This window comes from Carcharodon carcharias, chromosome 10, assembly GCF_017639515.1.
Source record: "Carcharodon carcharias isolate sCarCar2 chromosome 10, sCarCar2.pri, whole genome shotgun sequence".
NCBI classification, from domain to species: domain Eukaryota; kingdom Metazoa; phylum Chordata; class Chondrichthyes; order Lamniformes; family Lamnidae; genus Carcharodon; species Carcharodon carcharias.
This window is the reverse complement of record NC_054476.1, coordinates 65,198,296-65,224,024: the sequence shown is the minus strand read 5'-3', so window position 1 is coordinate 65,224,024 and position 25,729 is coordinate 65,198,296. Positions and strand designations below refer to the sequence as shown.

The 25,729-nt window shown below is 40.7% G+C and overlaps 1 protein-coding gene across 3 annotated transcripts in view; it reads left to right on the top strand.

The window, feature by feature from the left end:
- The window catches only part of LOC121282931 (anoctamin-9-like), a 165,997-nt gene that overhangs the window by 104,946 nt on the left and 35,322 nt on the right, over positions 1 to 25,729 (top strand). For all 3 annotated transcript variants that reach the window (XM_041196751.1, XM_041196753.1, XM_041196754.1), the window contains 7 exons: positions 47 to 211; positions 3,706 to 3,742; positions 7,796 to 7,907; positions 14,082 to 14,139; positions 15,906 to 16,003; positions 18,522 to 18,664; positions 24,180 to 24,332. In XM_041196751.1, the coding sequence (XP_041052685.1) occupies positions 47 to 211; positions 3,706 to 3,742; positions 7,796 to 7,907; positions 14,082 to 14,139; positions 15,906 to 16,003; positions 18,522 to 18,664; positions 24,180 to 24,332 (766 nt within the window). The remainder of the gene's footprint in view (positions 1 to 46; positions 212 to 3,705; positions 3,743 to 7,795; positions 7,908 to 14,081; positions 14,140 to 15,905; positions 16,004 to 18,521; positions 18,665 to 24,179; positions 24,333 to 25,729) is intronic.

The following is a 25,729-nucleotide window of genomic DNA, read 5'->3' as shown; positions in this document are numbered from 1 at the left end:
TGTGTATTGGGCTAACTTGCAATGTTATTTTCCTGTTATCTTACAGATCACTGTTATTATTGGTATTGCACTTGGAATTGTAATATGTCGGATTATTGCTGCTGCCATGTTCACAAAGTCTTCTTCAGATTTTCTGAGTGATCATGCCAGAACAATTGCTGTAATGGTTGGTGCTGTGGTGCATTTCTTTACAATTCTCATCATGACTAAGGTAAGAGTGAGACAAAATACTTTGACTTTATTATTAAGACTGCATTTCTTTTGTATTGTGGTTTCAAGCGTTTTGAGTACATATTTTATTAAACCTTTGCATATTTTGATGATACAATCATGTAGGAGAGGTAGACCGATGCATTCAGGTTTCTTGTATATCCTGGGAAAATTCTGTATTTAAGGGAAGAAACAATATACTATAGGTTCCTAGGGCTTACTTGGTCAGGCAATATGGGTCATACCTACTAATAATTTTGTTTGGTTGCTGCTCTGGCTTGTCAAAAGAGTAACAGTTGTTCCCTGCTGTTCCTTTGAGCTGATTTGAGCAAGGGTAAGTTTGGAGCAAGTTTGTCCAGTGAGCCTCCAAGAACTAGCCACAGATTATTTGCTATTTCTCCTTTTGCAGAAGGTACTGTTAGGTTAGCATATTTTTGGGAAGTAAGGAGGCAGTGCTGTAGACAAATATAATCCAAATTTTAATAAGAAAATTATTCCGATATAACCCCTGCCTTAATCTCTTGCGTTTGGTTAAGGTTCTCCCTCTGCAGCATACATATGAAATTGGCAAGTAAAAGTCCATTACTGCTGAATTATAAATTGCAACTGACAAAGTTCGGAGAATGGGAATTTCTTTGGGTGGAAGTTGATCTTGTGCCTGTAGGTGGTGTAATCAAGGAGAAGCATACTGATGAGAAAGGGATCTTTAGAAATGACCTGAAATCAGGAAGAGAAGCACTGTTGAGATGCGTGATTGCGTTCAGACAAGCAGGGGTAGAACAGTGTCAAGGCAGTCCCACAGAACTGAACAATGGAAGAAAGCTGACGGAAAGGGAGGATTAGGAAGAACAATGTACCATGGTCACAATCACATATGATCTTGTTAATGACTTCAATGAGGGCAGCCTGGGTATTGTGAGTCAGACTGAAGCAATTAAAACAAGGAGGTTTGAGAAAGCTCAGCACAGTTCAGAGGTGATATGTTACAAGATGTTATAGAAGAGAGGTCAGAGATGCAATGATAATTGGAGAGAATTGATGCGTTGAGTGTCTTTTTGAGGAGGAAGCTGAAGATGTTTGATGGTGGTTTCAAAACAGTGATGGAAGATGTCTGAGTAAAGAGAACTATTTAAAATGTAAGTAAGCAGCATGTTGACGATGGATGGTTGAGTTGTTAAGAATTGAGTGAGAAGTTGATCAAAGGAGCAGAATTCAGTTTCATTGAATAAATGTTTGGAAATTGTAGGGGAGAGAAACTATAGAGTAGCAGCACCCGAGAGTTGGAGTGGTTAGGAGATTGTAGGGAGGCTGGGAAGAGGCGGGGGTGGGGGGGGGAAGAGTTCAAAGTTTCAGACTTAGATACAACGAAGTCTTGGTGTTGGGAGGCCAGTATGAACTTTGTGGGAGAAATGGTCTGATGTGGTGATTTATTGTGGAAAAATAGATTCATGGGACCATTGGAAACATGGAGATTAGTTCAGCGAAACAATGGAGTAGGGGTTGATATAGGAGACCTGTGGAAGGGCAGAATTATTTTTTTTTATTCGTTCATGGGATGTGGGCATTGCTGGCTAGGCCAGCATTAATTGCCCAACCCTAATTGCCCTTGTTCAGAAGACATTTTTTTAAAGAGTCAACCACATTGCTGTGGGTCTGGAGTTACATGGAGGCCAGATCAGGTGTGGACAGCAGATTTCCTTCCTTAAAGGACATTAGTGAACCAGATGGGTTTTTACAACAATCAGCAATGGTTCCATGGTCATCATCAGACTTTTAATTCCAATTTTTAAAATTGAATTCAAATTCCACCATCTGCCGTGGTGGGGTTCGAACCCAGATCCCCAGAGCATTACCTTGGGTCTTTGGAATACTGATGCCCAAATAATCTAGAGCATGATTCAGTCCAGGAGTAATGGAACAGTGAAGTACAGCCTAGGAGACCATTGGGGCTAAGAAGTGTCAGTGAGCTTTAGACGAATGGTTAACACAGCAGAATAAATCTGAGAAGTGGTGGAACAGGCTATTGCCACATTTGAATGCTACAGTCCTCTGTAAGTCTCTACAATAAGGGACTACTAATTCTTGATATCAACCTGTCTTACTGCTTGGTCTCCTCCTTGGATACTTTACTCCTTTTTCCTCACCCTTAACATCAAATGCCTTCACACCTAGCTACAGCTATGGCTTCTAATAATGCAACAATTAAAATTGGGAATGCTCAAGAGACCAGAATTGGAGGACTAAATATATATTGGAAGGTTGTAGGGCTTGAGGTAACTACAGAGATAGGGAGAAGAGAGGCCATGGAGGGATTTAAAAACAAGGATGAGAATTTTAAACAGAGGCATTGCTAATCAGGAGCCAAGTTGGGTCAACCAGCACAGGGTGATAGGTGAACAAGACTTGGTGTGATTTAGGACATGGGCAGCAGTACTTCGGACAACCTCAAGTTTATGGAGGGTAGAATGTGAGAGACTGGCAATGAGTACGTTGGAATGGTCAAATCTAAAAGTCATAAAAGCAGAATGAGGATTTCAACAGCATATGAGCTAAGGCTGGGATGCAGTTGGACGATATTATACGGAGGTGGAAATGGGCGGTATTAGTAATGGCATGGTCATGTGGTCAACCTAATTACTGTCAAGATTTTAAGAGAAATCTAACTGTTCAAAATTATGAGGGATTTTAATAATATCAATTTCCACTGGTCGATGGGCTAGTAACTAGAGTGTATAAATTGAAGATTATTACTGGAAGAATAAAGGAAAGGGTTAGAAGATTTTTTTATGCATGAGTTCTTGTAACATAGAACAGTACTGAGATTTCTTTGTCAACATATTTAAGATTTCTTTTTAACGTCTGTTATTAACTTTACAGAATCATATAATTCTGTAAAGCTTCTAACAGACTTTAAAAAGAAAATGGATAAATACTTTGGCAAAGTAATGTTAAAGGATATGGGAGAGAGGCAGGACAATGAGATTAAGTGGATACCTCTTTCAGAGAGTTGGTACAGGTGAAGTGGGTTGAATGGCCTCCTGTTCTATAAAATTCGATGATTCCAAAGGCCTTCTGAAAAGCTATCTCCTTAGTCATGGTTTCAGTCACCTTATCTAAATTTTCCTCAAAGGCTAAATGTCTGTTCCTCTGTGAAGCACCTCGGGATTTTTTTCTTCATCAAGGGCAAGTCATTGTTGAAGTTAAGATTGAGGTCCATCAGCGCTTTGTTTAACTTGGAAGTACTTAGTACAATCCAGTCCCTGAAAAGTAAGGATTCCATTCACACAAAAAGTAATTTTTAAAAAATCACACTGTGTGAGCAACTGACTGGATGAACTCACACATTACAACCAATGGAATGTGCACAACTTAATCAAAACAACTGCTAACTCTGGCTGAAAATGTATGATTCTAGATATTGTAGTGAAACAGGAGGGACGTCTGCATTTACCCAAAATGTGAATAAAACTATTTGTTGACATTTTTGTGTTCCAGGTTAATCGCAAAGTTGCAGAGTTGTTATGTGATTTAGGTATGTAATTTTGTAATGCTGTAATATGATTGTTTGAACTTTGTACAAGTTACACTTGTTAATGTACGATACCTAGCAAGAGCTGAATAACAACATTAAGAAGTATCCAGCAGTCCTCAAACAAATGCTCAAGTACAACCTCAATTTTTTCCTAAAACAAATGAAGAGGAATGACACTAAAGATACAATGGAATGTGAGCATATTGTAATTTAAGCAGCAGGTATACCCAGCATTCCATCACTCTTCTTGAAGGAAAAAAAATGGCATACTGGTGGATTTAGGATTTACCAACGAGTGATGCAAAAGTGAACATCCTCCTGCTCCTATTTCTTATGATATTATGGATTGTTTTCTTGGGGTCTGAGACATGTCTTACCCTGGCAGAAATCTAGACGTTTGACATTTAATTTCATGAATTTTCCATCATTTTGGAACCTTCTGTATCTCTGCCTTTCAAGCTTAAAATAATTTAGGCAAGGAGTAGTTAGATACTTAAAATAAAATATTGCATGTTAAAATAAATGTCATTGTAAGTTTAAATACAACTTTACAGTGCTTTTGACTTGTCTTTCTTTTTCTTTAACTGAGGGCTCCCCTCCACTGTGGTTGACAGGGCCCTCAACCGTGTCTGACCCATCTCCCGCACCTCTGCCCTCACCCCTTCTCCTCCCTCCCAGAAACATGATAGGGTCACCCTTGTCCTCAGTTTTCACCCCACCAGCCTCCGCATTCAAAGGATCATCCTGTCATTTCTGCCAACTCCAGCATGATGCCACCACCAAACACATCTTCCCCTCACTACTCCGCACCCCCCCCACCCCCCACATCTTCCCCTCACTACTCCCCCCCTTCCCTCAGTATTCTGTAGGGACCATTCCCTCCGTGACACCATGGTCCATTCCTCCATCACCCCCAACACCTCATCCCCTTCCCAAGCAATCGCAGAAGGTGCAACACCTGCCCCTTTAACTCCTACCTCTTCACTGTCCAACGCCCCAAACACTCCTTTCAAGTGAAGCACTGCTCCACTTGCACCTCCTTCAATTTAGCATACTATATTCACTGCTCCCAATACAGTCTCCTTTACATTGAGGAGACTAAACAGATGGGTGACCGCTTGTTAAGTCCGCAAGCTTGACCCAGACCATCCTGTCGCTTGTCATTTCAACATGCAATCTTGCTCTCATGCCCACATGTCCATCCTTGGCCTGCTGCAATATTCCTGTGAAGCCCAATACAAACTGGAAGAACAGCACCTTATCTTCCGATTAGGAACTTTACAGTCTTCTGGACTGCACACTGAGTTCAACAGCTTCAGATCATGGACTGTCTCCCCCATCTTTACCCATTTTTTAATCTAATTTTTTAAAAAAAATTTTCAAATACATTGTTTATCTTTTTTCATTTATCCCTTTTCCCCAATCTCCCCTCCTCCCTCCCACAAATAGGGCTATCTGTCACTTGTTTATATGTTGTGCTTTCACAGGGTACTGACCTTTGTTCTGCTATTAACACATTCTGCTATCTTACCTTGATGCCACTATCAGCACCTTCTTTAGTCTTTAACATTACCATTATAGCTTCCTTCATCTTGTGTCCATGACATCTTTGTCAAATTTCTCCTGAAGTTCCAACTATCCCTGACCTTCTACTTTGCTCCACCTGCTCCACCCCCTCTTAAACAGTATAAAATCCATCACATTTCTACTTGTCTTTAGCTCTGAAAAAGTGTCATAGGGATTTGAAACATTAACTCTGTTTCTCTCTCCACAGATGCTGCCAGACCTGCTGAGTTTTTCCAACATTTTCTGTTTTTACAGAGTCCAGTACCTTTCATTGGAAATCCAACATCAGGCACATTTTGGTAATTTGTGAACTGAAATGTTTTTACAGCATATACCTAAAACAATCCCACCTGGCAGAGAATTCTGCATTTCCAATTCAAAACTGGCTCACCATCGCATCTGTGCTTTTTCCAGTATTCATGCTGCCCTGAGAGGGATCACTTTTTGATTAAGAATATGCTTAAGGTACTGGCCTCGTATGGTTCCTTGCTTCCCGTTTGAATGTAGACAGTGCATTTTCAGCAATGGATTTTCTTCCCATCCTATTGCCATTGGACTTCCCAAGGATCTATCTTTGACCTGACTCTCTTTCTTAACTGCATGGGGCTCTCAGCAATGTGATCTGCAGATATGGTGATCCTCTCATATGTCCCACTGACAACACTCATCTACCACGATACCATTTCATCCCTTTGGTTGCCTTTGTATTGCCAGAGTACTTGTATAACATCAAATTTTGGATGAGTCACCTATTCTTGCAACTCAGTATTGGGAAGACTGATGACTTTGACCCCGTCACAAACTTCACTCCCTTGCTAATGACTCCATCTGCCCCTGCAGCCACACTCTCAGGCTGAAGTAGACTATTCTCAACTGTAGTGTCCATTTTGACCTTGCGCTTACCTATAAAGCCCACATATTATCCACCACTAAGATTGCTTATCTTCTCCTGAGGCCCTCTGTCACTGAAATCCTTATACATTCCTTTGTCATCTCCAGACTCCAGCAACAGTCTTCCCTCACTGGCCCATCAACCTCCATAAACTGTAAATTGTCCAAAACCTGACCACAATTACCCTGTTAAGCAGCAGGTCTCGGTCATTCCTCATCACTGTCTTCATTGACATATATATGCATACTCATGTTGTCTTTTTTTTTGATGAAGGATCACATTGAAACTTCAACCTGTTTTATCCTCTTTTAGATGCTGATCAACAATTTGTGCATTTCAAACATTTTTGGTTTTTAACACTTTAATGTGGGCTAGAAATTGTTGTTCAGTTATGAGAGGCAAATGCTTAATGCATTCCTATGATATTCCCCTGCTTTTGTTTTAATGAAAAGTTTGCCAATTTGAAATTAACAGTGTGGTAATTATGATTTTGTCTAATGTGCAGTATACCTTTAAGAAGAATGTTGTAAAGGAAGATCACATGATCTTCTGTAACCAATAGAAGAGTAGCACGGGCTACCTCTGTAGTCAGTCTTCTGTAGTTAGTAGTATAGAGATAAGGTTTGATGTGAAAGCTCACGTGAATAGCTGCTGAGCACCCTTGCAAATAAACTAAAAAGTGTCTGCTGATCAACTCTATCTGCAGTACCAGTTCAGTCCTCCTCCAACAAGTCCCAACAAACAGGCTGATGAAGCCATTCATAAGCACGGTATAAAAGAGGCCTCCATTATATAAACAAACTGAAAAGAGTTTTCAAAGTTTCAGAGTATTACCAAATGTTGCATATGCACATGAAGAGGCCAGAATCCTACATTACAGGGGGACATATTAGTAAAATCCTAACTGTAGGAATCACCCTGTATTTTTTAGAATTACTATTAGGTCACTATTTTATTTCTAAATCCTAATGATCTTGCAAGTGCAGTGATAGGAATGTGTAAATAGAACAAGTAAATGCTTTCACACTACAGAACAACTTGCTTATTGCAAGTGACTGCAAAGAATCTAGAAGAAAATCAGCCATAAGATAAAAAAGCCTGAGATGACCCAGAAAGTTCATTTGAGGAAAAGTTTCAAATACTACCCTTTAGCAGCTTATTGGTTATTCTTCATGGACAAATGATAAATAGGTGACTATTGGTGACTGTGATTCTTAGAACAACCTCCTTAAAACATTTCTGCAATCAACAGAAACAGAAAGTAATGTTTGATTGGTTGGTTCTGACAAGCTCATGCTGGTCTCCAGTCAATCTGGTTCTGACAACTGATGGTCTTGCCTTCCACTTGAGTGAAAAAACCTGATTTCTTTTTCTCTTTTGGTAAAACACAAGGAAGCTGATATGGATACAGCTTCAGCTGGCATGAATGCAATTAATACATGTTGGATAAACATGTGGGAATATCAGGGTGCAGTACATGTCAGAAGGTGCATAGTATGTTTTTATTCCTTTCTTTCTGCGCTGCTTTCAGACTGATCTCTGGAGAATGGGGTGTACTGTCTGCTGTGATTTAATAACCTTATGGTATTTTGCAGAAAAGCCACGGACTGTATTGGCTCGAGAAAACAACTTCAGTGTAAAAATGTTCACATTCCAGTTCTTCACAATGTTCTCATCCATCATTTATATTGCATTTTTTCTGGGAAGGTGAGTATATTGGACCTGTGGACAAATTTGCATCCTGGCAAAGTGTGTTTGTTTAAAGTTCATGTAAGCTATTACACCAATTTCATAGTCGCAGGTATTCTCCCTGGAATCTGTCAAGTCTTGCACTATGCAATGAAAATACACCACATGATGAGGATATGTTTTTAACCTTATTGCTTCACTTTATCTCTCCTGAATATGATTAGTGCAAAATTGGGATTGGCAGCACCCATTGTTTGAGAACTAACAGAGCAGTTTGATGTCCAAACACTCTCTGTAGTAAATATACACACTTTTGGGGCGAGCCGCATCAATGCCACAATGGTGAGGGTATTAACATGTGCAGTGAATGACCACTACAGGTATACGGAGCAGCAAGATTCTGGACAGAATTTTTAGATTGGCGGGTGGGCATGTGCTTGACCTGACTGAGCGTGAAATGACGTGTGATGACGTCAGCCAAGTGTGCTGATGTCAACGCGCAGTTGCGCGATAGTTCAGTCGGCAGGTGCAGCCGGCACCCGCCGACAATTAAAAGGCCTATTAAAGCCATTAAGTTATCAACTGAGATTAATTTTTCACTGCCCATTTAACCTAGGCAGGCAGGCGAAAAAGCCAAGTGGCCTCATCCCATTTCCAAAAGCAAATACAAATAAAATAAAAACTTTATTTTTTTAATTAAAAACAAGTACCTGCTCATGTGACAGAGTCACAGGTGGGGACATGTTTTATTATATTTTTTTGATGTTCATTAATTGTTTCAATATATTCCTCATCTTCCTGAGGCAGCTCTGTGCCTCAGGGAGATTATTCTGTGCTTTCTCTCACACACATGCACGAAGTTCGCGCTAGGCCAGCTTGCACTCCTCTCCCCGCCAGCACAGGCAGCGCTCAGCGCTGCTGCTCGCATATCATGCTGGGCGGGCCTTAATTGGCCCATCTGTGTAAAATCACAGAGCGCTACAGATCGCGGGCAGCAATCGACTTCCTGACCGCCCCTGCCGATCCCGCATGCCAAGTGCAAAATTCTGCCCTCTGACATCAGTCAGAATGCAATGCTGATTTGAGAATGACTGATCTCTGCACAACCTATGCATGTGTTCAGCATGTATAAAATTAAAGCTATGCTACAACACAAAATGTGGCAGAGCAGACCACTCGAATTCCGAAAGTACACTTCTGTTGCCTGGATCGCTTTGGAGGAGCACTGCTAGAATTCCTTGATGCCACACTTGGTCAACTGTTGGCCTGGATATCCAGGGCAGTGACAACTCACTTCTGTAATTCAGTTCTTTTGCTCATTTTTGAATCAAGGTTGTGATGGGTCTGTAGTCAAGTGACCCTGGCAGAACCCAAAATGAGCATCAGTGAGCAGGTTATTGCTGAGTAAGTGCCACTTGATAATGGTGTCAATACCACCTTCCATTACCTTTGCTAACAATTAATGGGGTGGTAAACGGCCAGATTGAATTTGTCCTGCTTTTTTGTGGACAGAACATACCTGGGTAATTTTCCATATTATCAGATGCCTGTGTTACAGCAGCACTGGAGTACCTTGGCTAGGGATGTGGTTAGTTCTGGAGCACAAGTCTTCATTACTATAGGTGGGTTGTTGTCAGAGCATATAGCCAGCGTTTGCTGTATCCAATGTCTTTAGCCATTTCTTGTTATCATGTTGTGGTGGTGTGTCACAGTTCACTCGTGGAGTCCGAGTTGCTGTGGCAAATGCTCTTTTTTACATGTATGTTGTAGTCTGGAGTTATGGATAATGGTGGTAGAGGCTCCAACATTCTTTCCATCACATAGCTGACCAGGAATCTCTCTTGCTGTTACTGCCTGCCATTGGTGTGTGTTGGAAGGATTTTCAGATTGATACTCAACCTGTATGACAGCATTATGAATGCATCTTCCTTGGCCATCAAGTCCCCTGGGGTGGGACTCAAACCGAGAAATTCTGGTTCAGAGGCAGGGACACTACCCACTGTGCCACAAGACCTCCCTATTATCATGTAGTGTGAATCAAATTGACTGAAGACTGGCATCTGTACTGGTGGAAACCTCAGGAAGATGCTGAGATGGCTGAAGACAGTTGCAAATGCTTCTGCCTTGTTTTTTACACTGATGTGCTGGGCTCACCATCATTGAGGATGAGGATGTTTGTGGATGTTTCCTCCTCCAGTCAGTTATTTAATTGTCCACCATCGTTCATGATTGGATGTGATCTGATCCATTGGTTGTGTGATCGCCTAGCTCTGCCTATAACATGTTGTTTCTGCTGCATGCATGTAATCTTGTGTTCTAAATTCACCAGATTGGCAACTCATTTTTAGAATGCTAGATCCTGTTGGCATGCTCTCCCACATTCCTCACTGAATCTGGATTGGTCCCCAGGTTTGATGGTAATGATAAAGTGAGGGATATGATTGGACATGAGGTTATAGATTATGATTGAATACGATTCTGCTGCTGTTGATAGCCCACAACACCTTATTGATGCCCTGTTTTGAACCACTAGATCTGTTCTAAATGTATCCCATTTAACATAGTAGTGCACACAACACAATGGAGTACTGATTCATCAGTTGAGGCAGACTGGTAGGTGATAATCAGCAGGAGGTTTTCTTGTACATGTTTGATCTGATGCTATGGTGGTTATGTCCTGTGATGGTATGGAGGGGTCTGGGACATTGGCTGTATGGTATGATTCAGTGAGTATGGCAATGTTAGGCTTGGCTAGTCTTTGCTACAGCTCTTCCAATTTTGGCACAATTCCTCAGATGTTAGTGAGGAGAATTGTGCAGGATTGACTGAGTAGGGTGTGGTTTTGTCATTTCTGGTGCTGAATTGATACCAGGTAGTCCATCTAGTTTTATTCTTATTCGACTTTTCCACAGTGGTTTGAAGCAATTAAGTGGCTTACTCAGTCATTTCAGTAGGCAGTTAAGAATCAACCACATTGCTGTGCGTCCGGAGCCACATGTAGGTCAGACCAGGTGAGGATGGCAGTTTTCCCTAATTTCCTTAAAGGGCATAGTCGAATGAGATGGATTTTATCAGAAATCTGGTAGTTTCATGATCATCATTACTGAGACGAGTTTTTTGTTCCAAATTCATTAATTAAATTTTAATCCTCTAGCTGCTGTGGTGGGATTTGAATTTATCTCTCTGGACCTTTAGTCCAAGCTTCTATGGGAAGAATTTTTGGGTCGGCGAGCGGGGGCTGGGCCCATTCGCCGACACATAAAATGACAGGTGGTGATGTCAGGCAGGTGTCCTGATGTCACCGTGCGTCATTTAGATTTTCAATTCGGCAGGCATGCAGCCGACTCGGCTGTGCACCCACCGAACTGTCAAAGGCCTATTAGGGTCATTAAGAAAGTAATTAAAGTAGTTAAGAAAGCTGTCCATCCAACCTTAAGGTTGGTGGGCAGGCAAAGAGCCCAGGTGGCCTTCACATTTTTCAGGGTTTATTAATTAAATAAAAAAATTTCAAACATTTGATAAGCATGTCCCAGCTCATGTAACGCTGTCACATGAAGGGAGATGTCTAAATAATTTTTCTCTGTCTTTAATAAAAACTTTCATTCCAAACTTAATCTCTCTGAGGCAGCTCCTTAATTGGCCTGCCCACGTAAAATGGTGGCGAGGCCCCGATTGGGGGTGCTGATCAGGTTCGCGCCCACCCCCGCAAAACCCCCCAATGGGGGGAAATTTCTGCCCAAATTACTTTTCAGTAACATTACTACTGTGCTATCCTTCCCATAAACGTACTGAATTGGAATTGTTATTTAGTAAGTGTGCAATGATAACGTGGTGGTTTGATATGTATAATAATCATAAAAATATTGTGCACTTTGTGAGTTTGGATTGCAAGTTTACTGTTTACAATAATAGTTGGGTACATGTGTTAATGCACAGAAACCCTGCTAGAACAGACACAGATGTTTCAACCATTAGCTATTGCTGAGATATTTATGCCCACATTATCATTAGAGAACTTCTATAAGAGCAAAATACTGCAGTTGATGGAAATCTGAAAGAAAACAGAAAATGCTAGTATCAGGTCTGCCAGCTTATGTGGAGAGAGAAACAGTTACATTTCAGGTCAATGGCTTTTTATGATGAAAGGTCATCAAACTGAAACATTAACTTTGTTCTCTCACCACAGATGCTGGAAACCTGCTGAGTATTGCAGCATTCACTGTTTTAATATGATAGAAACTCCATTAGAATACCTTTAAGACTCTACTGCAACTGTAGAGGATACAAAAAACATTCCAGTAATAGCTGCAAATCAGGAGGTGAGTGGGAGAAAGGAACTTGGTCCAATTGAAATCACTAGGGAAATGGTACTGAGCAAATTGATGGAGCTGCAGGCTGGCAAATCTCCAGGTCCCAATGGACTACATCCTAGGGTCTTAAAAGAGATGGCTAATGAGGTAGTCGATGCACTGGTGTTAATTTTTCAAAATTCGATAGATTCTGGAAAGGTTCCATCAGATTGGAAAGTAGCAAATATAACCCCTCTATTTAAGGAGGGAGGGAGAAAACAGGAAGCTATAGGCCAGTTAGCTTGACATCTGTCATGGGGAAGTTATTAGAATCAATCATTAAGGAGGTTACAGCTGTGCACTTAGAAGTCAAGGCAATTGGGAAGAGTCAGCATGGTTTTGTGAAAGGAAAATCATGTTTAACCAATTTATTTGAGTTTTTTGAAGGAATAACATGCGCAGTGAATAAAGGGGAGCCTGTAGACATACTGTACGTGGATTTCCTGAAGGCATTTGATAAGGTGCCACATCAAAGATTATTACGGAAAATTAAAGTGCATGGTGTAGTGGGTAACATATTAGTATGGATAGAAGATTGGCTGGCTGGCAAAAAGCAGAGTGTATGCACAAATGGGTCTTTTTTGGATTGGCAGGATGTGATGAGTGGCATCCCACAGGGGTCTGTACTGGGGCCTCAACTTTTTACAATTTACATCAATGACTTAGATGAGGGGATGGAAGACATGGCAGCTAAATTTGCAGATGACACAAAGGTAGGTAGGAAAGTATGCTGTGAAGAGGACATGAGGTTGCAGATTGATAAAAGGGGCTCTGACAAAGAGTCATACGGACTCGAAACGTTAACTGTATTCCTCTCCGCAGATGCTGTCAGACCTGCTGAGTTTTTCCAGCTATTTTTGTTTTGTTGCAGATTAATAAGGTTGACTGAGTGGGCAAAGATCTGGCAAATGCAGGAAGAACAAAAAAGCAGGGTACTACTTAAATGGAGAACGGCTGCATAATTCTGAGATACAGAGGGATTTAGGTGTTCTAGTACGAGTCACAAAAAATGAGTATGCAAGCACAGCAAGTAATTAAGATGTCTAATGGAATGCTATCCTTTATTATTAGAGGGAATGAACATAAAATTAAGGATGTTATATGCTTCAGTTATAGAAGGCATTGGTGAGACCACACCTCGAATACTGTGTGCAGTTTTAGTCTCCCTGTTTAAGGAAGGATGTAAATGCATTGGAGGTGATTCAAAGGAGGTTTACTAGATTGATATCTGGAATGAGTGGGTTATCTTACGAGGAAAGGTTGGACCGACAGGGCTTGTTTCCACTGGAGTTTAGAAGAGTGAGGGATGATTTGATTGAAGTATACAAGATCCTGAAAAGCCTTGACAAGGTGGATGTCGAAAGGATGTTTCCTCTTGTGAGTGAGTCCAGGACTAGGGGGCACTGTTTTAAAATTAGGGGTCGCCCTTTTTAGGAAAGAGATGAGGAAAAATTTTTTCTGAGGGTTGTGCGACTTTGGAATTCTCTGCCTCAGAAGGTAGTAGAGGCAGGGTCATTGAAAATTTTTAAGATAAATAGATTCTTGTAAGGTAAGGGAATCAAAGGTTACCGGAGTTAGATGGGAATGTGGAAATCGAAACAGAAGCAGATCAGCCATGATCTTATTGAATGGCAGAGCCTGCTCGAGGGGCTGATTGGTCTACTCCTGTTCCTATTTCTTATGTTCTTATGTATATTGTGCCGTGGTCATGCACAATATGCCGAAAGTGTTGTGGGAATGCATTATACAGTGAGTATGCAATGGAAATGCAATAAGGAGTGTGAATTAGTACTACATAACATGATGAACCTTCACTGCAGTAACTGATTTGTTTCTCTGCTAGGATTAATGGCCACCCAAGAAATTATGTGAGAATAGCAGGATGGTGGCGACTGGAGGAGGTGAGTTGTAATTTGCTGATTTTCATTTTTTTCACAAAAACTTGAGACATGTGACATGTAGTAACCATGACTTCTGCTAGGATCTATAAATCTCTGTGAAAGAGACATATTAGCTTTGATTTTCCTCTTTATATCACTCGATTTTCATCTGGTATTTCATCGTGCAGGAGTAGGAAATAGAGCAATAATCTGCAGTGTTGGATTCTTACCCATTTTCTCACTTGTCTAATTTTCCACTGTTACTTCTAGCCTGCAGATAGGTTTCCATGGAATGGGATGATGTATTTAATTGAGATGATTGTGTCATACACTCTGTTTACCATCATTATCTGTGAAAGGGGCAGTTTTCTTCAAATGGCCTCTGTACAATTACTTGAGAATCCCTAATAAAAACATAAGATCTAGGAGCAGGAGTAGGCAATTCAGCTCCTCGAGCCTGCCCCGCCATTCAATATGATCATGACTGATCTAATTTCGGCCTCAACTCCAATTTCCCCCCCTCTCCCCATAACCTTTCAACCCGTTACTAATTAAAAATCTGTCTATCTCCTCATTAAATTTATTCAGCGTCCCAGCATCCACTGCACTCTGAGGTAATGAATTCCGCAGATTCATGACCTTTGAGAAAAGTAATTCCTCCTCATCTCCGATTTAAATCTACCACCCCTTAGCCTAAAACAATGGCCTCTTGTTCTAGAATGCCCCACAAGGGGAAACATCCACTCCACGTCTACTTTGTCTATCCCCTTTAGCATCTTATATACCTCAATTAGATCTCCTCTCATCCTTCTAAACTCTAGCGAGTATAGGCCTAAACTGCTCAATCTCTTCTCATAAGACAAGCCCTGCATCTCTGGAATCAATCTAGTGAACATATAATGGAAACTAAGACTGCCCTTGGGCTTCTACTCCAGATCAGCCTGAAGCTATCACATGCCAAAAGGTGTAAAGCAGTGCTGCAAAGCCTTCCATCATGATGGTGTTACAGATGCTCAAAGTGTACTCTTCCAATCAACCTTCCATCAGTTGCACATTGTTAGAGAGCATTCCTAATGCCTGTGAATGTGCTAGCTGCTCTGTAAACTTCCTTCTTTTAAAAACAGGACTATTAAGATTAGCTCCATAGACTTTTCAGCAGTGGGGGCAAAGTCTCCTGACTCCCTAGAAAACACTGTCTTTCTCCTTATGGTTCATCCCCAGCTTCTCCTGCACACTTGGGCTCTTGCATCAGCCTATGCCCACCCCTCCGGCTTGCTGTCTAGCTTTGTAAAATCTATTTGTTCTATTTGATGTAACAGGGTTTCAGGTTAGTGGGCTTTGTTCTCAAGTGCTTCAATCCTTGTTGTTGTGGTGCTCCAATAGTGTAGGGAATTTCAGGATTTTGTTCCTGCAGCAATAGATGAATGGTAGTATATATCCAAATCAGGTATGCATTGGAACTAATAGTGTTCCCATGGTATTCATGCTCTTATCCTTCTCAGTGGCAAAGATCATGGGGGTGGAAGGTTTTGTCAAATTAAGTTTGGTGGATGGCTACACTGTGCATATAGTAGAAGTGATGAGTATTGTGTTGAGTGGTAGGGTACTAATGAATTGGATTGCTTTATCATGGATGGTGCTGAATTTCTTGAGTTTTTGTTGTAACAACAACCAGGGACATACAGTTTCCATAAATCCCTGCTTGGAGAAATTGTGCTCTTAATACACACTCCCTCTGCAAACAACCTGATGAATGGAGACAGTGATTTTTTTTTTTGCCTTTCTAGTGCCATCCAAGTGGCTGCATGATGGACCTCTTCATCCAAATGGCCGTTGTAATGATACTGAAACAAATACTAAGCAGCTGTGTGCAGTATGCTGTACCGTAAGTTAGCTTCACCAGAATTAAACCTATTTAACTTACAAACTTCCAGAAATACAGGATAGCACTGGGGCCAAGTTGTGTACATCCTGAGAGGATATGACACTGGGCACTTAATTGTACAGTATCCTCTTATTCTGTGCCATTGGACATCCAGCCCTACAATATAAAATATATCATACTGTGACATCCTGCATCACTGGGTATCATTTATGTAATAAAACTTGAACCTTATTATGTTACTTCAGAAAGTTTCCTACTTTGAAGTGTAGCATTATGTTGGCACAATGCTTATATTCTGACACCATGTGCCATTGATCATCTAGTCCTAAAATAGGTTACATTGGGTTCCATTGCGACTTATTTACATAGGTTGTATTCTGACCACGTGTAAAATTACCAGCTTAGCTGTGCAGAAATTTGCCCCTTTCTGCTTCTTTTGGAGGCAATGACAACCTATTGTAATAGGATAAATATTATGGATTGAAGTTCTAAGTCACCGAAAGGACAGTGAACTTCAATTACGTAATACTAGTTTAAGAACTTTTAAACTTTGGCTGCTATCTTTCCTGCATGAAAGCAATGAGGATAATATTTGAATGTGGAATAATGAGGCATTGCCTGTTCTTTATTTGGTATTAATTTTAATGACTTTGTGCATAATCCATCACATCCAAAAATCAGTTGGTGGCATAAGTCAGTCCTCCTTAAAAAAATTATATATTGCAATTAATTTTATGTTCACCAAGGCGAAGACAATAAGGGAATGAATATTTTCCCATTTTGGGCAATGAGTATCAAGGTTAAGCACTCCCAGGTCAACATCAGAGATTAGATGTACTGTAAAGTTCCCTCTAGACTTCCTATCCATGTAGCAAAACTGTAACCAGTACATCTGTTGTCTCTGAGTGAGATTGTTAATTCACTGAGTTTGTTTTGAATCAAGGGCAGTTTTTTTGCTGTGGACCAATCTCCACTAAGAATGAAATGGATTATGGCACAAACCCATTTCAATTAGAACCCATAGGATTGCGTCAGAAATACCAATTGCATTTACTCAGAATTCACACCTTGATGTTATGTGTAACTGTTCCCATGGGCCGAGTTCTCATCTCCAAATAGAGGTGTGAATCAGGTCCGAAACAATTAACTTAGTTTAATTTTGATGGAAAATAATTTTCCTCTGCCTTCCCAAATCCACACTTTTTTGTGTGACCGTTTTGTGGACGGCAAAACCTTGGGTGCAAAACGCAGATGCACCCATTGTGAGCACCACAGGAAAATTGTATTTTCTCCCGCAAAATATTTTTTTGTGCTGGTCTGGGTTTTGGAAGCCCTAGTTCGTGACCACTGGGGGAAGCTTTCTGAGGAATTGGTAACATTCTGAAAGGCAAGTGTAAAATGTTTTGACACCTTCAAATGTCACTGTAAGATGCTGTATTGTACTATAAACATGTCTTTAATGCAGCAATTCATCATATTGATCTGTCCTGCAAAGATAAATTGACCCTTACATTGACCACTGTTGTGTAAATGTTGTTATGCAATACAGTACCTTTTCCAATGAAGGAAGTGTCCTAATGCATTATAAAAGTAAAAACCAAAATAGCCTGTCAATCTCTACTTCACATTTTGTGTTGTGATTTAAATCAACAGACAGCTCTGGCTGTCAAAAAAAGGTCTGTTTTTGAAAGTTGAAAAAAAATCTCTGCAATTGATCTTCTCCATTGGTTGACAGGACTCTGATTTGAAATGGAATTGGAACACCTTCTGTTCTGGCAGTTTCAGGCAATGTAGTTGGATGGTTTTATTAGATAGTGGTAGCCATTATGAATGCCTAGCTGGGTTTCAAAAGCCGATAAGAAACAATTTAAACTTAAGAGACTAGTAATAGAATATGCCTTTATGGTTTTTTTTTAAATAAACCCAATAGGTACTTGAAGGATTATAACTTTTTTTGTTCTGGACTAGTTTTTTCCCCAGTATCAAAGATAGTGTGTTTGATTTCAGGGTTTTATTAGATTGTTAGAGGTTTATTTTTTCCCCCCAATGATTTTAAAATAATTCCCGCTGCTACTGCATGACTCCTGATTCTATACATAGTGCAAACTAGATGAGTGGCTATGAAGGATACATAGGGGCATGGAGGTACGGCATGGGTGAGGGGGCATGGGTTGGCCAACCTGAGGGGGCATGGAAAACCTGACGAAACATGTGTTGGCATGGGGAGTGGGATGAGGTTTAGGGGGCTTTTAAATGGTATTGTGAGCTTGGCTTTTGTGTTGGACAACTGAGGTGGGCCTTCTCACCAGCCTGCCACTGCACCCATACTCCATCGTGGCTTACATGATGCAACGTGAACACAACACCTGTGTTAAAAGACAAAAAGCCTAGTCAAAGTCACACATGGATAGGGTGTGTATTTCAGAAGGTGCAAGAAAGGGCAGGTCAGGTTTTCACGAGTCCACAGGAAAATCCACCCTCATGTTCCTATTTAATTTTAATTATGAATGCTTTACAGATCCCTGAAATATCAATGGAAAAAATATCACAAAAAAAATCACGAGGATGATGTGAAGGATACAGTAACAAAACATTGGGTCAAAAACTACAACCTGAACTATGTCGACTCCTTTAGTTTATTCAATGAGTTTTTGGAAATGGGTATGTCTTTTGCTATACTTAAATACATTCCTTTGTTCACTATAACCTCTCACTCAGGGAGTTTAGGGCTTTAATGAGTTCTCTCCCCAAATTGTAATATAGAACTCAGTCATTTACTCACTTAGAATATTCCTCAAAAGTCGATTTTTTAAATTTTCTGACTTACTTCTTGATACTGCACTACTATTAATTTTGAATATTGCTGAAAAAAGAGACACTTTTGTTGAAGCTTTTTGTCTTGCACATACCAAGACAATTCGCAAGAAAATACCAATGGATGAACTTCTAAGTCATCAAGAGGACAGTGAACTTACATAGAAAATAGGAGCAGGAGTAGGCCATTCGGTCCTTCGAGCCTGCTCGGCCATTCATTATGATCATGGCTGCTCATCCAACTCAATAGCCTGCTCCCGCTTTCTCCCCATATCCTTGGATCCCTTTCACCCCAAGAGCTATATCTAACCCCTTCTTGAAAATATACAATGTTTTGGCCTCAACTATTTTCTGTGGTAGCGAATTCCACAGGCTCACCACTCTCTGGATGAAGAAATTTCTCCTCATTTCAGTCCTAAATGGTCTACCCCGTATCCTCAGACTGTGGCCCCTGGTTCTGGGCTCCTGCACCATCGGGAACATCCTTCCTGCATCTATCCTGTCTAGTCCTGTTACAATTTTATAGGTTTCTATGAGATCCCCCCTTGTTCTTCTGAACTCCAGCGCATATAATCCTAACCAACTCAATCTCTCCTCATTTGTTAGTCCCACCATCCCAGGCATCAGTCTGGTAAATCTTTGCTGCATTCCCTCTATAGCAAGAACATCCTTCTTCAAGAAAGGAGACCAAAACTGCACATAATATTCTAAGTGTGGTCTCACCAAGGCCCTGTATAATTGCAGCAAGACATCCCTGCTCCTGTACTCGAATCCTCTCGCTATGAAGGCCAACATACCATTTGCCTTCTTTACCGCCTGCTGCACTTGCATGCTTACCTTCAGTGAGTGGTGTACGAGGACACCGAGGTCTCGTTGCACGTTCCCCACTCTCAATTTATAGCCAATCAGATAATAATCTGCTTTCATGTTTTTGCTACCAAAGTGAATAACCTCACATTTATCCAAATTATATTGCATTTGCCATGCATTTGCCCACTCACTCAGCTTGTCCAAATCACCCTGAAGCAGCTCTGCATCCTCCTCACAGCTCACCCTCCCACCCAGCTTTGTGTCATCTGCAAATTTGGAGATATTACATTTAGCTCCCTCATCTAAATCATTAATATATATTGTGAATAGCTGGCCTATAATTTTGTTTTCTCTCTACCTCCCTTTTTAAATAGTGGGGTTATATTAGCTACCCTCCAATCTGTAGGAACTGTTCCAGGGTCTATAGAATCTCGGAAGATGACTACCTATACATCCCTATTTCTAGGGTCACTTTCTTAAGTACTCTGGGATGTAGATTATCAGGCCCCAGGGATTTATCGGCCTTCAATCCCATCAATTTCCCCAACACTATTTACCTACTAAAACTAATTTCTTTCAGTTCCTCCCTCTCACTAAACCCTGTGTTCCCCAACATTTCTGGTATGTTATTTGTGTCCTCCCTTGTATTTAGTTAGTCAGCCATTTCTTTATTCCCCATTATAAATTCTCCTGTTTCAGACTGTAAGGGACCTACATTTGTCTTCACCAATCTTTTTCTCTTCACATAACAATAGACACTTTTAGTCAGTTTTTATGTTCCCTGCAAGCTTACTCTCATACTCTTATTTTCTCCTGCTTAATCAATCCCTTGGTCCTCCTTTGCTGAATTCTAAAATGCTCCCAATCCTCAGGTCTGTTGTTTTTTCTGGCCAATTTGTATGCCTCTTCCTTGGATCTAATACTATCTCTAATTTCCCTTGTAAGCCATGGTTTGGCCACCTTTCCTATTTTACTTTTGCGTCAGACAGGAATAAACAGTTGTTGCAGTTCACTCATGCGCTCTTTGAACGTTTGCCATTGCCTATCCACCATCATCCCTTTAAGTAATGTTTCCCAATCCATCATAGCCAACTCATGTCTCATGCCATCATAGTTTCCTTTATTAAGATTCAGAATCCTAGTCTCAGAATCAGCTACGTCACTCTCCATCTTGATGAAGAATTCTATCATATTATGGTCGTCATCCCCAAGGGGCCTTGCCCTACTAGATTGCCAATTATTCCTTTCTCATTACACAATACCCAGTCTAGGATGGCCTGTTCTCTATTTGGTTCCTCAATGTATTGGTCCAGAAAACCATCCCGTATACACTCCAGGAATTCCTCATCTATGGTATTGTTACTAATTTGATTTGAGCAATTTATATGCAGATTAAAGTTACCCATAATTACAGATGTTCCTTTATTGCATGCATCTCTAATTTCCTGTTTAATGCCATTCCCAACATCACTATTACAGTTTGGGGGTCTATATACAACCCCCACTAACGTTTTTTGCCCCTTAGTGTTTCTCAGCTCTACCCATACAGATTCCACATCGTCGGAGATAATATCTTTCCTCACTATTGTGTTAATTTCCTCTTTAACCAGCTGAATACCTCTGGATGTCCAGTTCCCATCCCTGGTCACCCTGCAGCCATGTCTCCGTAATCCTGACTATATCATACCTGTTTACATCTATTTGTGTGGTTAATTCGTCCACTTTATTGCGAATACTCCTTGCATTAAGGCACATAGCCTTAAGGCTTGTCTTTTTAACATTACTTGTCCCGTTCCCACTATTCTTCACTGAGGCCCTGTTTGATTCTTGCCCTTGATTTCTCTGCCTATCACTTTTCTTATTCCCCTTTCTGTCTTTTGTTCTTGTCCTTGATTCCCCCTCTTCTGACTCCTTGCATTGTTTCCCATCCCTCTGCCATTTTAGGTTAAACCCTCCCCAACCACTCTAGCAAATATTCCCCCTAGGACATCAGTCCTAGTCCTGCCCAGGTGTAACCCGTCCAGTTTGTGCTGGTCCCACCTCCCCATGTCCCAGGAATCTGAAACCCTCCCCCTCACACCATCTCTTCAGCCACGTATTCATCCGATATATCCTGCTATTTCTACTCTGACTAGCACATGGCACTGGTAGTAATCCTGAGATCACTACCTTTGAGGTCCTACTTTTCAATTTACTTCCTAACTCCCTATATTCTCCTTTTAGGACTTCATCCCTTTTTTAACTTATGTCGTTTGTATCAATGTGTACCATGACCACTGGCTGTTCACCCTCCCCCTTCAGAATGTCCTGTAGCCGCTCTGAGACATCCTTGACCCTAGCATCAGGGAGGCAACATATCATCCTGGAGTCTGGTTTGCAGCCAAAGAAACGCCTATCTATTCCCCTTCCAATTGAATCTCCTATAACTATTGCATTCCCACACTTTTTACTCCTACCCTGTGCAGCTGAGCCAACCATGATGCAATGAATTTGGCTGTTGCTGCTTTCCCCCCAACAGTATCCAAAGCGGTATATCTGTTTTGCAACAATTCAATAACGTAATACTAGTATAAGAACTTCTAAACTTTGGCTGCTAGCTTTCCTGCATGAAAGCAATGAAGATAATATTTGAATGTGGAATAATTAGGCTTTGCCTGTTCTTTATTTGGTATTAATTTTAATGACTTTGTGCAAAATCCATCACATCCAAAAGCCAGTTGGTGGCATAAGTCAATCCTTATTAAAAATTATATTTTGCAATTAATTTTATGTTCATTAAGGCAAAGACAATAAATGAATGAACATTTTCCCATTTTGGGCAATGAGTGTCAAGGTTAAGCACTACCAGGTGAACATCAGAGGTTAGATGTACTGTAAAGTTCCCTCTAGACTTCTCATCCATGGAGCAAAACTGTAACCAGTAAATCTGCTGTCTATGGTTCCTCTGAGTGAGACTGTCAATTCATTGAGTTTGTTTAAATCAAGGACAGTTTTTTGCTGTGGACCAATCTCCTCTAAGAATGAAATGGATTATGGCACAAGCTCATTTCACTTGCGAATTGTCCTGATGAGTACAAGACAAAAAGATTCAACAAAAAATGTTTTTTTCAGCAATACTCAAGTTCTGTACTACCAAACAACTATTATTTAAAAAAAAAATGTTATTATTTTACAATTTGGTTTTACCAATATTCATAAGAAACATGGATGTGAGACTGTTACATAAAGAAAAATATGAATGCAAAGTATGTTTGTGCATGTAGAATGTAAGGATATAGACTTACTTAAATTGCAGAAAGGGAAAAAAACTTCAAGTTATATGACAATGGCTTTAGGAGAAAGAATGAGTTTTTGTCCCCCAATTGGATCCTGAAAAGACAGGCTTTTATTGAATATAGTTCCATACCATAGGAATTGTTAACCTTACAGTATCTTTTCCAAATGGGCAAGTAAGGCAGCAAAAACAAATATCAGGGCATGCAAGAAGATCCACAGGATAAAGTTGAAGAAAGTGACACCGACAGACCACTGAGCATTAAGAGAGCTCACACGTGGAGCACTGTGTAACTTTGGTTATCATATACTTAATGAAAGATGTAGAAGCAGTGGAAAGGGTTGAGAGAAGCTAACGAAAATAATCCCAGGTTTTAGATTACTGAGCTTCGAACGAAAATGGAGAAAACAGAATCTGTTCTCATTCAAAAAAGATAGCAAGGAGATGATTCATGTTTTTAAAAGAATCCAGAAACTGATATTGTGGATGTGGAAATAATTTGTGCAAAGTCAGAACTGAAGAATTAAAGGATATAATTCTAAATTTGAATGGCCACAAGTTAAACTCAGCAAACTGAAAAGCATACTGGCATCCGATGCACTTGATATTGACTGTTGAAGGTTTCGGAGGTGATTAAATCAATTTTTGATATAGCAGAGCAGAGAAATATAGGTAAAAGCAAAATACTGCGGATGCTGGAAATCTGAAATAAAACATAGAATGTTGGAAAAACTCAGCAGGTCTGAAAACATCTGTGGAAAAAGGAAACAGAGTTAACGTTTTGAGTCTGTATGACGAAGGCTCTGAAGAAGGGTCATCCAGACTCGAAATGTTAGCTCTGTTTCTCTCTCCACAGATGCTGTCAGAACTGCTGAGTTTTTCCAGAGAAGGTATAGGTATAGGGCTAATGAAGGAAAAATGAATGAGCCAGAGCTTTGGTTATGATCACTATCCAATGACCCCTGCTAGAAAGTTGGTGTTAAGTAACACCAGGGTTAAACTTGATTGTGATGTCATTATTATAAAACAGCTTACACTGAGTTGATGTATGGAAAATGGCCACTCAAATGAGGTATTGGAGGGTTTTGAGTTCCCATGGAGTTGTACTGCAGCAATGTTCTGGAGAGTTGGTTATAAAAATAGAGGTCATACTTGAATGTGTGGAAACTCAAAATATCAACTGAAAATCCAAGCTACCAAATTCATTGTTTCTTCACTCAGTGCAGGCATTTATTCCAGTAGTTGTTGCACCTGTTATCAATATCTTTTCCTTTTCAGCCATTCAGTATGGTTTCACCACAATATTCGTTGCAGCCTTCCCGCTGGCTCCGTTACTTGCTTGCCTGAATAATCTATTTGAAATTCGACTCGATGCCAGAAAGATGCTTGTGCTTCAAAGGCGGCCAATACCACGAAAAGCAAAAGATATTGGTAAGGTTCCAACCAACAATCTTTGTTTTGCTGCATGGAATTGAGAGAACTATATTCATGTGTATCCATGACAGTCATATACAATGCAATGAGAAAAGTTTGAGATGAAAAGTATGAGTGTGCAATGTGATTTATTATCAGTGATGCGTATTGCCATTCTTATTTGTGGTCAGATGCTCAAGCTGATTTCAGATCACCCCCTCTGAATAGCCCTAAACCTCTAACGAATTGACGGCAGATCTAAAGTGTGAAGGGTGCAGTTCCAAGGAGCAATGCCACTGCATCCCTGATGACTCCTAGCACATACTTGACATTGGTACTTCTGGGATTTTATATCAGAAGTCATAGCCAACATTGAACATGCCTGCTTAAATATAGTCTGGCATATTCAATATTAGTATCTATAATATCTTATGTTACACAATGCCGTAGCAACACTGGATGCAAGTATATTTCTAACAGTGGTTGGAAATCTCTTTAAAGTTTAAATCTCTCCCTCCAAAACTACAATTGATTGCAAATGTTGCAAATTAAAAATTTTGGACAAAGATTTAATTCATTGCTGTCAGCAAAGGTTTTTTGACCTCGTGGCTTGGCAGCACAGTGTTAAGCATGCCTTACTAGCACACTTGTAAACAGAGACTGAGCTTGGCATGTAATTTGATACAACATTGGATACTTTTAAAAAAAATTCATTTATGGGATGTGGGTAATCCTGGCTAGGCAAGCATTTATTGCCCATCCCAAATTGCCCTTGAGAAGGTGGTGGTGAGTTCTTGAGCCGTTGCAGTCCATGTGCTGTAGGAACACCCCTTCAGGAAGGGAGTTCCAGGATTTTGACCCAGCGACAATGAAGGAACGGCGCTATATTTCCAAGTCAGGTTGATGAGTGGCTTGGAGGGGAACTCCAAGGTGGTAGTGTTCCCCTGTATCTGCTGCCCTTGTCCTTCCAGATGGTAGTGGGTTTGGAAGGTGGTACATACTGCTGCTACTGTGCGTCGGTGGTGGAGGGAGGGAATATTTGTGGAACGGGTGCCTATCAAGTGGGCTGCTTTGTCCTGGATGGTGTCAAGCTTCTTGATTGTGGGAGCTACACTCATTCAGGCTAGGGGAGAGTGTGAGAGGAGGACCCGAGCCAGGCAGTCAGCAGCACCTAAAGGAGAGCAGAAACGCTATAAAAGCAGCGTGAGAAGCGGTGAGAGTTCGAGAGCAGAGGTGACTGAGAGGTGCGGAGGGAGGTGGTGCTCCTTTCCTTTTCTATCTTTCCTCAGAAAGAAGCAGAGGCCTCGGTAAGTAGGACCTGGTGAGTAAATTTGAAAAGCGTCATATTTTTAAACAAGTAGGTATATTTGGATTTAGCTGAGAAGCGCCAGGAATAAGGGAATTTTGGGGCCAGT